The following is a 13,900-nucleotide window of genomic DNA, read 5'->3' as shown; positions in this document are numbered from 1 at the left end:
AGTCCAATCAAATGCCATGAAAACCACTGGGGCTCCACCCAAACCCCCAGCAACAAAAGCTAAAGGCTGAGAAGAGAGCCCAGAATTCCATCTTTGACAGACTATAACAAGCCCCTGCTCCCAATGGTGTCAGTAGAGGCCACATGAGGATCCTGGATTGTCATCTCCACCTAGTAGCAATGAGGCACTCCTCCCCCTTCATGCCAGGGTGAGGTCAGAGAAGGCTGCATAGGAAGGGAAGACCTTCACCAGCTACAGTGATAACTACTAAATCCTCTCAACGATGGTGTCAATGGAGGCTACATGGAGCAATGATGAGGCAGTCTTCCCCATCACAGCCAGAGTGGTCACAAGAGAGGACTAAGGGGAGCCTGAACCATCACTCTCATTTAGCAATAATAAGGAACTCTTATCTCTCTTCCCCCAGGTGTATCAGCAGATGTTGAATCAGGAACCTGGATTTCTATCTATACCTGACCGTAATGAATAGGCACTCCTTTCCATTCACCAGCAGAGTATAAAGGAGTCTGGCTAAAAGAGAATATTTAAATAAGATTCAGAGACTCTTAACATAATATCCAAAGTATCTATAGTAAAACTGAAAACCACTCATCATAACTAAACACCAGACAATCTGTAGCTTTAAATCTTTTTAAATTTTTATTTATTTTGAGAGAGAGTGAGAGTGAGAGAGTGAGTGAGCAAGGGAGGGAGACAGAGAATCTGAAGCAGGCTCCAGACTCTGAGCTGTCAGCACAGAAGCCAATGTGGGGCCAGAACTCACAAACCATGAGATCATGACCTGAGTGGAAGTCTGACGCTTAACTGACTGAGCCACCCAGGTGTCCCTATTTAGCTTTAAATGAGAAAAAACAACCAGCAGATGACAACACTAAGATAATATGGATGTTGGAGCTATCTTACAAAAATGTGAAAGCAGCCATCCTAAAAATGATTCAGTGAGCAATTACAAACACGTCTGAAATAAATGAAATGAAAAGTGTCAACAAAAAAAAAAGGAAAATCATCAAGGAAATAAAAGCTGTAAAGAAGAATCAAATGAAAATTTTAATACTTAAAACCAAAATAAGAAGCTTGATGACAGATAGGCTTAACAGCAGAATGGAGGGGACAGAGGAAATTATCAGTGACCCTAATTAAAGACAGAACAGAAACTATCCAATACGAACAAGGGAGAGAAAATAGACCGGAGGGTGGGGGGTGGGGAGGTGGGGAGCAAAGCCTCAGGAGAGCCTCAGGGACCTGTGGGACTATACTAGAGGATCTAACATTTATGCCATTGAAATCTCAAGAGGAGAGGAGAAAGATGGCAGGGCTGATAGAGTATTACAAGAAATAATGGCTGATTATTCCCCAATTTGGCAAAAGATGCAAATGTACAGATTCAAAAAGTTGACTGAACATACCAAACAGAATAAACTCAAAGAAATCTATGTCAAAATACCTCAGAATCAAACTGAAACACACAGAAAACTAGAGACAAAGTCTTGAAAGTAACCAGGGAGAAAGAGTACATTACTTGTATAGGAAATATAATTACAGTGAATTCAAAAAACCTCAGAGGCCAGAAGGAAGTGATAGATTTTTCATGTGCTGGTGGTGGGGGGGGGGGGGAAGCTGTCAATCAAGAATTCTATATCCACTGAAAATATCCTTCAAGAATAAAGAAAAAAAAGGGGCGCCTGGGTGGCTCAGTCGGTTAAGCGTCCAACTTCAGCTCAGGTCATGATCTCATGGTTCGTGGGTTTGAGCCCCATGTCAGGCTCTGTGCTGATAGCTAGCTCGGAGCCTGGAGCCTGTTTTGGATTCTGTGTCTCCCTCTCTCTCTCTCTCTGACCACCCCCTGCTTAGGCTCTCTCTCTCTCTTTCAGAAATAAATAAAACATTAAAAAAATTTTTTTTTTAAAATAAAGAAAAAAATCAAGACATTCTCAGATAAAGGAAAACTAAGACAACGTATCACTTATAGACCTACCCCAAAAGAACAGTGAAATGAGATTCTCTAATTATAAAGACAGTGATTAAAGAAGGCATTGTAAAATAGGAAAGAAAAAATACGGAAAGAGCAAAGATATGGGCAAATGCTACAAATTTAGACTTCCCGTCTCTAATTCTTCTATATTGTGTTAGATGGCTGAAGCAAAAATTATATCACTGATGTGATTCTGAATGTATTCAGGAGAAATATTTAAGACAATTTTATTACAAATGGTGGAGAGTAAAGGAATTTAAAAGAAGGTAAGGTTTCTACACTTTATTCTAACCAGTAAAACAGCAATACCAGTAGACTAAGTTGTACATGTATAATGTAATCCTAAAGCAACCACTAAAAAGCTACACAAAGAGATATAATACAGATAGAAAAACAGTACAGATAAATCAAAATGGAATCCTAAAAAAATGTTCAAGGAATCCAGAGGAAAAAGGAAACAGTAAAAGAGAACAGAAAACCCAAAAAGTGGCAGACTGACACATCAGTAATTACGTTAAAAGTAAATGCTATAAATTCACATAAGACTGGCCAGACTGGATTTAAAAAAGTGACACCCAACTATATTCTATCTATAAGAAACTATACAGAACTGGATGGATCTGATTGAAAAAACCCAATCTTAAAAGGTCATATATGATAAGACTCCATTTACATAACAGTCTTGAAGGGACAAAATTATAGATATGGAGACAGATCAGAGGGTGCCAAAGGTAACAGATGTTAGTGGGGGAAGGAGTGGGCGTGACTATAACAGGGTAGCTAGGGAGATATTTATGGTGATAGAGAGGTTCTGTATCTTGATTGTGGCAGTTACCAAAAATCTATACATACGATAAAAGATATACAGTATGCTGTACACTGCACAATGCCAATTTTCTGGTTTTTATGTTGTATTATAGTTATATTAAGATGTAACCATTGAGGGATACTGAGTGAAGGGTACACAGGATCTCTCCATACGTTGTAATTTCTTATAAATCTATGGTTGTCTCAAAAGAAAAAAGTTAAAAAAAATTAAACCATCAGAGTTCAAATGCAGGCTCTACCACTCCTTGTACAAATTTGGGCTCATTTAACCAATCTGTGTATTGTTTCATCTTCTGTAAAATAAAGACAACAGTATCCAATAAGTTATGATAACAAATAAATAATACCTAAAAAACGACTGAACTGTTGGCATATGCAACAATGTGGATGAATCTCAAAAAAACATTATGATAAATGAAAGACGCCAGTCACAAAAGCCTACATATTACATGAATCTGTCCACACGACATTTTGGAAAAGACAAAATGGAGGGAAATCTCATTAATCTGAATACAAACAAACTGAATCAAATCAAACCAAACCAACTATTTCAAATGTTATAACCAAAGTAAGCAGGGGAGGGAGTGGTGGAAAGGGACTAATCCACATACTTTCATTATATGTTCTCAGTCTAGGGGGAAAACACTGCAAACAAATCTTGAGCTGTTTTGAGTAGGTACATCCAAATTGAGAAACATTAAAAAAATCTGGCCTTCAAAAATCTCAATACCATGAAAGATAAAGAAAAGCTAAAAACTACTACTGGTTAAGGAGATTAAAGAGACATATAAACTAAATGTAATACACGATCTTGGACTGGATCCTTTCTTGGAGAGAAAAAAATACCTTAAAGGACATTACTGGGACAGTTGACAAAAGTAAAATCTAATAGCTGTAGATTAAAGTACTGGAATATAAAAACTATATATTATACTTTTATTGTAACAACGTTGAGCTTCCTGAGTTTGAAAATTGTAATACACTTATTTAAGAGAATACACTTATTCTTAGGACATATACACTAACATATTAAAGATCATGATATATGCAACCTTCTTTAAAAGAGTTCTAAGGGTGCCTGGGTGGTTCACTGGGTTGATGTCTGACTCTTGATGGGGGCTCAGGTCATGATTTCACAGTTCGTGGGATCAGGCCCCATGTTGGAATCCATGCTGATAGTGCAGAACCTGCTTGGGATTCTCTCTCTCCCTCTCTCTCTCTCTGCCCCTTCCCTGCTTGCTCTCTCTCGCTCTCAAATAAGTAAACTTAAAAAAAGTTCTAAAAAAAGTAATATTATTATTTAATAAATATAAATAAATAAAGAGAGAGAGGAGGAGAGAGGAAGGGGAAAATGCCTCAAAGGAGCTGGGGTGTTCATAATAAGGAGAGTAAATTATAGTCTAGAGAGGAACACTTAACCCACTGTGAGTTAAGTGGGTATGGTAGAAAACAGCATGTAACTGAGAAGGCAGTAGAGGAAACACTAACTCAGGGGATATTCAGACTGTCAGTTAAAACAAAGAGAAAAAGAAGTCAGGGGTATCCAGTAGTTTGTTCATAACAAAGAGGAAAAGTTTGGGTGAAAGAGAAAAGGAAGAGGATTAGGCTTGAACAAATTTCCAGAACAGTTAGAAGATTAAGAGTCTGAGATACAAAAAAAGTGACTTGAGGGAAAAAAAGGAATTTTTAAGTAGGTGAGAATCAATACTAGTACATCTCAAGGTAGCCATCTAGTTCTAGTCCCAGGGTTCCGAATGCTCAGCTCTGCGGTGTCAGAGTCTCTTCTCTAGAAGTCCTCTAACAGAAGCCTTTCCAATTGTCTTCTGCCAGGTAGTTAGACATAGACATACTTATCCATGATTCTGTAACAGCCCCTTGCCTAACTCTATCATTTAACCCACATTCAATAAGTAACCTTGAATGAATTAATGACTTATCATAAGCTGAGTAGACTAGACATAAGAAAACAAACTGGAAATCAACTTAAAAAAGGAACAACACAGCAGAGTTTCATTTTTCAAAAAAGTTTCTGAAGTATATAAAATAAGGTACTGGCTTAACATTCAAAGAATACAAAATGGAGAATCATTTCCAGTTGATTTTGGTAGAAAAAAATATGCTTACTGTACAACAAGCTGCTGGCACACAGTTCCATTCTCTGTTATCAGTTCATTCAGTTTTAATTCAAGGTGAACTTTACCCTATAATGAGGAAAAAAAAAAAAGGCAAACTAAGTAGTCGATTTTGCTGACAAATTATTAAAGGTATGTACTTCTTCAAATGGCACCTATAATATTTAGTTATTCACTAACTAATTTTGTAATCCCTAGCGCATGGCTTTGCCCACATTAAGTACTTGTTAAATGACTAACAACCAACAATGTAGATCTAGTAGTCAAATGCTTATATCAGACATGGCATTCAAATCTAAGAATGTAATCCCAGTTTAAAAAGTATTTATGAATCTCAATACCACAGATTAAAAAAACATTTATGTTTTAGGAAATTTTGAAATGAAAGTAAATTGCAAAATGTAGAATGCTTTTTCCAGAAAAGATAAACCATCAATAAGGTTAGAGGCAGTATCACTATAGGTCAAGAGAAATCATACAATTCTGAAAAACAAAACTAAGTTAAACTAGTAAGACTCAATTTGTCAACACTTTTCTGAAAATTAAGGATTCATCGACTATATACTATATTTTTGTAGGCACTGTAGGGCTAGGTAGGAATCAATAGATGTATAGCAATCACTGCTTATAAGAAGTTCACAATCTAGTGGGGAGACAATAAACAAAAGATAATATACAATCAAAAGCATTGATGAAAACAATGGGATTCTATAAATAAATGAGTACTTTCTTAAATAGCTGCTAATAAATGGAGTTTTAAAAATTCAGTACTATATATAAATTTAAAGCAAACTATCAACTTCTCATGAAATGAAGGCTTAGGAACAATATAATCTAGAGCTTGATATTTCCATGCTGCCACCAGTGATGAGCAATTCTGAAGTGGTTAAGGATCCATCTTGGATTACCTCCACTCAGTTGACAAGACAAATTCCCACAGTGGAGATTTCAGGAGTGTGATGTCTAGAGTCTGATGACGTAAATAATTTCATCAGAGGGTAGGAAAGTTCATTATCAAGTCACTGTTCCTCTTTGGAATAACCCATTTCAGACATTCTTTCACAGCAATCTAACCCGAACTGGCCTCACTATCTTATGGGGGTTTGCTCTGTAAGAGTGAATCTGAGGTCCACTAAGTACAAAGCTCAGGGTTAGATGAATAGTAAGTGCAGAGCAATAAACACTGATTGATGGATCTCAACACAAAATTCTGCATGAGAAAGCTAGGTCTTAAAGAAACAAAAGCATCAGCAGTAGTAAAATTGGCAGTTAGGTGGAATTGGAATTATATTAAGCCAATTTTCCAATAAAAATTCAGGCACAACTAATGATAAATTCATACAAAATTTATAAAAGAGGTCTTTCATTAATTCTACTTTAATATTCATAACCTCTACTACTGGACAATGACCTCTTCTAGGTAATTTTTAATATTACTCAACTAGAATTCTGAATCATCTTTGCTGTCAGGTCAGCATGTGTGTGTCACTTACTGAGTAAGCCTAGCCAACTGCATCAAGATTTGCAGCTCAAAGCAGTTTTACTATTTTAACATGTATGCATTTTATAGTAGAAACTGTATGCTAACAAGGCACTCCCAACAGTCTCTCAGGAAATATCTGGGATCCACTCTACTTCTAAAACAACTGAAACTGTTAAAATAGCGTGGAAAAAAGTACAATACTTTCATTCACAAATAAAATTCATAGCACTGTATCAAGAAAAGCTTTGATATAAAAAAAATATATATATTTAATGGAATTCTACTAGGAATCATTATCATTCGGTCAGAGCCTACCTAATATGTTCATTACTCCTACTGGCTGTTGAAGAGACCATTCCTTTGGTATTAGTCAACAATAACATAGTTGTGTATTTAACCTGGTCAAGAAAAGACTGGGGACAGAGCAGGTAAACACAAGACATATACTATTAGGGTGGAACACTGAAATTAAAAAGCATTATGAGTTAGGGGCACCAGGATGGCTCAGTTGGTTGGGCTTCTGACTCTTGATTTCAGCACAGGTCACGATCTTGTGGTTTGGGGTCGAGCCTGCTTCGGTTCTGCGCTGATAGCAGGGAGCCTGCTTGGGACATGCGCTCTCACTCTGGCTCCCTCCTTCTCTCACTCACTCTTCCTCTCTCTCTCTCATTCATTCGTTTATTCTCTCTCTCTCTCTCTCTCTCTCCCCCGCCTCTCCATCTCCCTCTCAGGGTTGAGCCTCATGTTTGGCTCTGTGCTGATAACAGGAAGCCTGCTTGGGATTCTCCCTCTCTCTAAATAAATAAATAAATAAACTTAAAAGAAAGTATTATAAGTTAAATCAAGGAAATTATCATTTCTAAACTATAAAACACGATCTCATTGTATACTTTAACATGGAAGTATATACATGATGCTTAGTAAAAGAAACAAGTTACAAAATAGGCTGGATAATGTTAATTTGTAAAAATAAAATATACTATATGTATTGCTACATGAATTTACTACAAGTCATCTACTAAAACACTGACAGAAGTTAGAAGTTATCTTTGGTTGGTAGGATTTCAGATTTTTTTTTTTTTTTTTGCTCTTCTATATTTTAAAAATTTCCATTACCAAAGAGTCCTGGTTTTAGTAAAAAATAAAATTTCAAAAAAATTACTTGGGACTACATTTCAGTAGTAGTCTCTGAACATCTCTGAACAAATCTCTGAACATCTTAGAGAAAATATTTAGTATGTTAATACATTCATACAAAAGTCTGGTTTTATTTACATCTGTCATCATTTTATAAATTTGGATTATAACAAAACAACTTTGGTGCTTTTTGTTTTGTTTTGTTTTTGGAGAGGGTAGTTTTGAGTTCAGCAAAACATTTCCTAGTCACTTCTGAAGCCAGGTAATAGTGGCTAAGGACATCCACAGGATATAATTTTGGCCAATAATATATAAGTAGAAGTTGCTGGTGGGACATTTGAAGAAGCTTGTTGAAGGGACTTCCTCACTTCAGCGGTGGCTTGAGAGGCTGAAGAACTTAAAGCAGTCTACAGTCTCATGGTGCTGGGCACATAAAAACTGGAGTCCAGAGCCTGACAAGGTAGAGTGCCACTGGCAAATATGCAGGTTTTCTACTGGAACCTCAAAGGACTATGCCTAAGGAGTAAGAGTGTACAACACTGGCCAGCCTTTACAAAGACCAAAACTGGGGCGCTTGGGTGGTTCAGTCGGTTAAGAGTCAGACTCTTGATTTCAGCTCAGGTCATACATGACCTCATAGTTAGTGAGATCAAGCTCCATGTCAGACTTTGTGGTGGCAGCATGCAGTCTGCTTAGGATTCTCTCTGCCCCTCCCCAGCCTGTGTGTACACACACACTTACTCTCTCTTTCCCAAAATAAAAAAACAAATGTTAGAAAAAAAAAAGAAAAGAAAAACAAAGACCAAAACCTAGCCTAGAATCAGCCAAATCCCTAACCTCTAGATATGCCAAAAATAAAAAACTAAATCTCTGAAGGAAAAGAACAAACAAATGTATCATCCACAGCTTCAAGTTATACCTAAACACTTTCATATTTTTCAATGTCCAGCATTCCATCAAAAATTATGAAGCGTGCCAGAAGACAACAGCATACGCCAAAACCAAAAATGAAAACAAAAACCAACAAAACGCAGTTGATTTACAGGAGATGCAAATGTTGGAGTTAACTGACAGAGGTCAAAATAACTGCTTAAAATTTTTACTAAGGTAAACAACAAAATGAAAAAGCCAACAAAGCCCCGAAAAATATTAAGTGTATCAAAAGAACAATTTAGAACTAGGTAGTAAAATAACCACAATGAAGATGTATTTAACAGCAAATGAGCCACAGCTGAAACGAGAACTGGTAAGATGGAAGATAAATTAGTCAGTGGAAAATATCCAGAGTGAAGCCTTGAGAGGACGAGAACATAAGAGACCTAGGAAAATGGGCTATTATTCATGTAACTGGAGTCCCAGAAGAGGAGACAGAAAAAATTAGGGAAGGAGAGGAAAAAATGATAGAGAAATAATTGCCTGGAATTTTCCAAAACTAAAGAAAGACATCAAGGCAGAGATTTAAGAGCCCCAAGGTACACCCATAGGATAACCATAAAGAAAACCGTATGTAGGCAGAGCATAGTAAAACTGCTAAAAGCAGATAAAAAAAAAATCCTAAAAGCAACTAGAGAAAAAGGAGACATGAGCCACAATGAACCAACAACACAACTCTGATAAGAAACTATGTTTGATGATACACATGCAATATGATTTGGTCCATGACTGCTTTCTTATTATCCAATCTCCTTAAGGGAGGTTCAATGACAAAATAGTATACCTTTAATATATGTCAGAAAATATTGGAAGATTAGATAAGTGGCAAGGTATTCTAGAGGCTTTATTTAAAGTAAAACAAATAACTGAGGGGCTCAGCCAGTTAAGTGCCTGATTTTGACTCAAGTCACAATCTCCCAGTTCATGAGTTCAAGCTCCAAATTGAGCTCTGTGCTGACAGCTCAGAGCCTGGAGCCTGCTTCTGATTCTGTGTCTCCCTCTCTCTGCACCTTCCCAGTTTGTGCTCTTCCCAGCTTGTGCTCTGCCTCTCTCTCAAAAATAAACATTAAAAATTTAAAAAATATAAATAAAGTAAACCAAATTCTTGGGAGTTATAATTCTATATGTATTTTATAGCAGTGACTATGTTAAGTTGATATATGCAATTATATCACATTAATTTGTACTAGGTAGCATATTTAGGAACTTATAGTACTCTGGGACTATGTGAAAGTTTAGTATTTTATATGCTAGCTTTATTTCAATCACTTTTACAAAAGTTCACACACAAAAAAAACTATTTCTGTAGAAGATATCATGAGAATTTCAGCATACAGTTTCAGAAATTCAGGTGAATTACAGGTATCTGGGCAAAACCCAATACACATACTTAAAAACTTCTTGAGTATGGTTTTCGTTTTTTTTAGTTTTTATCACAAAATACATCATGACAACCATGCCACATAAAAGAACTCAGTATATTTCAACTGGTGGGAAGTTTTATTTATATTGGGAGAGATATCCCAACTTCTTTTTATTTGACAGATATTTTCATGTATAGTAAATCATTTTGGACACAATTAGCTGTCAGATGGAAAACAAAATAAAGGTTTTCCTTAATCTTTCTTATTTATGGGTGGATTTGTTCTCCTTAAAGAAGTATTTATTACAACATAGAATGGTTCCTTCGTCATTTCACGTTTACAGTTTTACAAATGAAGTTTTTACAAAATCAACCTGCAATAATGAATTGTACCTTTATGTTCACTATCTTTATTTTTTTTTAAAGGAAATTTTTTTAAATGTTTTATTTATTTCTAGGAGAGAGAGAGAGAGAGAGAGAGACAGCGTGAGCAGGGGAAGGTCAGAGAGAGAGGGAGTCACAGACTGAAACAGGCTCCAGGCTCTGAGCTGGCAGTCAGCACAGAGCCCGACGCGGGGCTCGAACCCACGAACCGTGAGATCATGACCTAAGCGAAAGTCGGACGCTTAACCGACTAAGCCACCCAGGCGCCCCTATGTTCACTATCTTTAATCAGGCATGTAAAAAAAACCCAGATGTATGTATTAACAGATATGATCATTGCATTTATTATTTGTAATGCTTGTTTAAATAGGTAGGGCAGAGGCCCTATTTAAAAAACCCCATAAAACAATCAATAACTTATGGCATGATCCAGAAATTCAAGATAAGCCTGTTGGTAAAGACTTATTAACTAAGTCATTACATCAAAAAGACATGATTGACAGCCCATCTGGATTTACTGCTTGTACAAGTTGTATGAGACAAACACCCTTAACTAATGAGAGCACTAACTTTTCCATGTAGGAGATATGGTTTAATCAGTCTTATGTAAAGGCACGCTCTTTATCACAGCACTTAAGAACTAAAGAAAGGAAAAATACTTCGCTTGTTTTGAGTTCTAGGATGATATAGCTAATAGCATGGCTGCTGATCTGCTGATCACTGAAGCCAAAGGGGGTTTATGGAAAGAGGCACCCACAGAATCCATATTAATTTCATTTATGTGGAAAAGAAGAGGAGAAAGAACACTAAATTTAGTACTAAGTTTAGTAGGGTGATAACCACAACCAGAAACTAAGGAAGAGAATACTTCAAAAAGGAGAGTGGTCAACTATATTAAAGCTACTGGAAGATCATGTAAGAGGAGGACTGAAAAATGTCCACCAGACTTGTTGTTACAACGTCATGGGTAACATTATGGAGAATCTTTTGTGCTCTCTCTCTGGTTCATTGTGGGATATGAAGGCAGATCAGAGAGGGTTAAGAAGAGAAGGGTTCAATTGAAGGGAGAAACTACAAAATAAAAACAAAAAAGGAACAGAAAAAAAGTGGAGAAAAATATATTCATGAAATATTAATAATATCTCAAATGTTTGAAAAGAAAACTGAAACTAATTTAAACATTTTTTTTATCATTTATTCATTTCTGAGAGAGACAGAGTTTGAGTGAAGGAACGGCAGAGATAGAGGGTGAAACAGAATCTGAAGCAGGCTCTAGGCTCTGGGTTGTCAGCACAGAGCCCGCTGTGGGGCTTGAACCCACAAACTGCAAGATCATGACTTGAGCTGAAGTCAGACACTCAACCTACTGAACCACCCAGGCACTCTGAAAATAATTTTCATTTTTAATGGCAATAATAAAGCATCCAGGCAACAATTCAAAGTATGAGGTTAGTGTTCTTTGTAACTTTCAACTCTTTTGATATAAAACTCATCTTACTACTACTGGGATCTTTTCATTTGAAGGCTAAATTACATTTCGCACATTATGTCCCGACAACTTCAACACTGAAGGGAATCCTATACAATGAAGTTCTCATTTCACAGATGAAGATTCTCACACAACAACAGGTTAGCAACTGTTTTGGGTACAAATGCCAATTTAGTGGTAGAGCTAGGAAAACAAACATCTTCCCCTCTGAAGGAGAGATGCCAATAATTTCTTCTATCTAAACCCTTTCTTAGATGCCTACCCAAAGCCCCAAAATAGACTGCTCTACAGTAACTTTGCCCCAGTCATACCAATTAGAATGCAGTGGACATATGACCCAAGTTGGGCCAAATTCTCTAAATTGTGGCAGAGAACTAAATCAGATCTTAGAAACTGAGGGGTTGTAGGGTCATGTAAACTCAACGGCTGATGTGGGCATTGTTTAGCTGTCAGCAAGAGATTAGGGAGAAGCAGAAGTGAGAAACATGTAACCTCATCAGACTTAAAGAATACAAAGGAATCTCATCATTAAATAGTGGATTTTGTTCCTTTCATTTTGCAAAGTGAATAGTATTAAAAGGAGAGGGCACAATAGAGAGAAAATATTAACTGTTCATTTTACAAAATGAGAGGGAAAGGAAAAAACACTATTTAAACAGTGAGCACAATACTCAATGAGCACAGTGAGCATAGGAAGAAGAAAAAATGAATCAGTGGATATAGTTCCCAAGTGCCCCTTGCAGTATCTACTGCTGCACTGAGTGAAAGCCCACAGTTTAAAGATACAAGATAGGGGCGCCTGGGTGGTTTGGTCGGTTAAGTGTCCAACTCTTGATTTTGGCTCAACTGTCCATTAGATTGAGTCCCACAATGGGTTCTGCACTGACAACACAGAAACTGCTTGGGATCCTCTCTCTACCCCTGCCCCACTCACGCTCACAAACTGTTTCAAGATAAATAAATAAACATTTTAAAAAGATACAATAGGGGTGCCTGGGTGGCTCAGTTGGTTAAGCATCCGACTTCGGCTCAGGTCATGATCTCACGGTTCATGGGTCCGAGCCCCGTGTTGGGCTCTATGCTGACAGCTAGCTCAGAGCCTAGAACCTGCTTCAGATTCTGTGTCTCCCTCTCTCTCTGACCCTCTCCTGCTCATGCTGTCTGTCTGTCTGTGTCTCTCTCTCTCAGAAATAAATAATAAAACATTTAAAAAAATTTTTTAAAAAGATACAATACATATTTTTCATTCACCATGGTCCCCAATGCAAGCCAACTATTTTATGTAGTAGTCAACCAAAAAAAAAACAGAAACAAAAAAAACCCTATCCGTTATTTTAGTATACTTTGAGAAATTAAACCTTTTCAAAAATAACTTTGACTATGTAAACTGTATCCAGTTTATTACTGTAAGAACCTGACCTCCACTTAAGAGGCAGCTCATCTTAAGTAAATGCCTAACAACTTCCAGCTCTCCCTGGGCATACCAAAGTTCCTGTAATTATACTCCAAGAAGTTCCCTAGGAACTTTCAAATGCCCCTCCCTTTTTCTTTAAGCTAATTTGAGTAGGCTTCTACTCCTTATACTCAGATGTTCCCTCCTAAGAATCTGCTGAAGCCTTTTCATGACCAACAGCACAAATAGTCAAAAGCAGTGAAGTTGTTTTAGAATCAGACAAGATCTCTATTGGAACCATGCATGACTCCATCATCTAACAGTTCTATGACTTTGGAGATATCATTTAACCTCTATGAAACCATTTTCTATATTCGTAAAATGCAGGTAACGCTACCTACACCTCATTATGCTTTTCTGAAGATTAAATGAGAAAATGCATATTAAGTACTTAGTACTGTGCCTGGTATATACCATTTAGTCACTAATAGTAAATAGTAGGTGGGATTCCTAATGAACTCAATTTGTCTCATAGGTTTCTCCTATGGCACCATCAATTGCTCTGAATTCCAGGATATTTTGTAAAATTCTATAAAATTTATGCAAATGAACAAATTTATTAACAAAATAGGATTTGCATGAAGCATAGGCTACTCTTCTATCTTTTCTAGGCTCACAAAGTTAATTTAGTATTCTTGTTATCAGTTTTGGGGCCAAACAACAATATTTCCAATAGTACTATATTAACCTGAAAGGTGTTCTGCA

The 13,900-nt window shown here is 36.7% G+C and overlaps 1 protein-coding gene across 3 annotated transcripts in view; it reads right to left on the bottom strand.

The window, feature by feature from the left end:
- Window positions 1-13,900, bottom strand: part of RASA2 (RAS p21 protein activator 2) — a 119,453-nt gene that overhangs the window by 62,942 nt on the left and 42,611 nt on the right. For all 3 annotated transcript variants that reach the window (XM_039248535.1, XM_039248536.1, XM_039248537.1), the window contains exon 5: window positions 4,946-5,022. In XM_039248535.1, the coding sequence (XP_039104466.1) occupies window positions 4,946-5,022 (77 nt within the window). The remainder of the gene's footprint in view (window positions 1-4,945; window positions 5,023-13,900) is intronic.

Source organism: Hyaena hyaena, unplaced genomic scaffold, assembly GCF_003009895.1.
Source record: "Hyaena hyaena isolate Hyena2069 unplaced genomic scaffold, ASM300989v1 scaffold_311, whole genome shotgun sequence".
NCBI lineage: Eukaryota > Metazoa > Chordata > Mammalia > Carnivora > Hyaenidae > Hyaena > Hyaena hyaena.
Note: the sequence above shows the minus strand (reverse complement) of the source record. Positions and strands in the feature narration are given on the sequence as shown.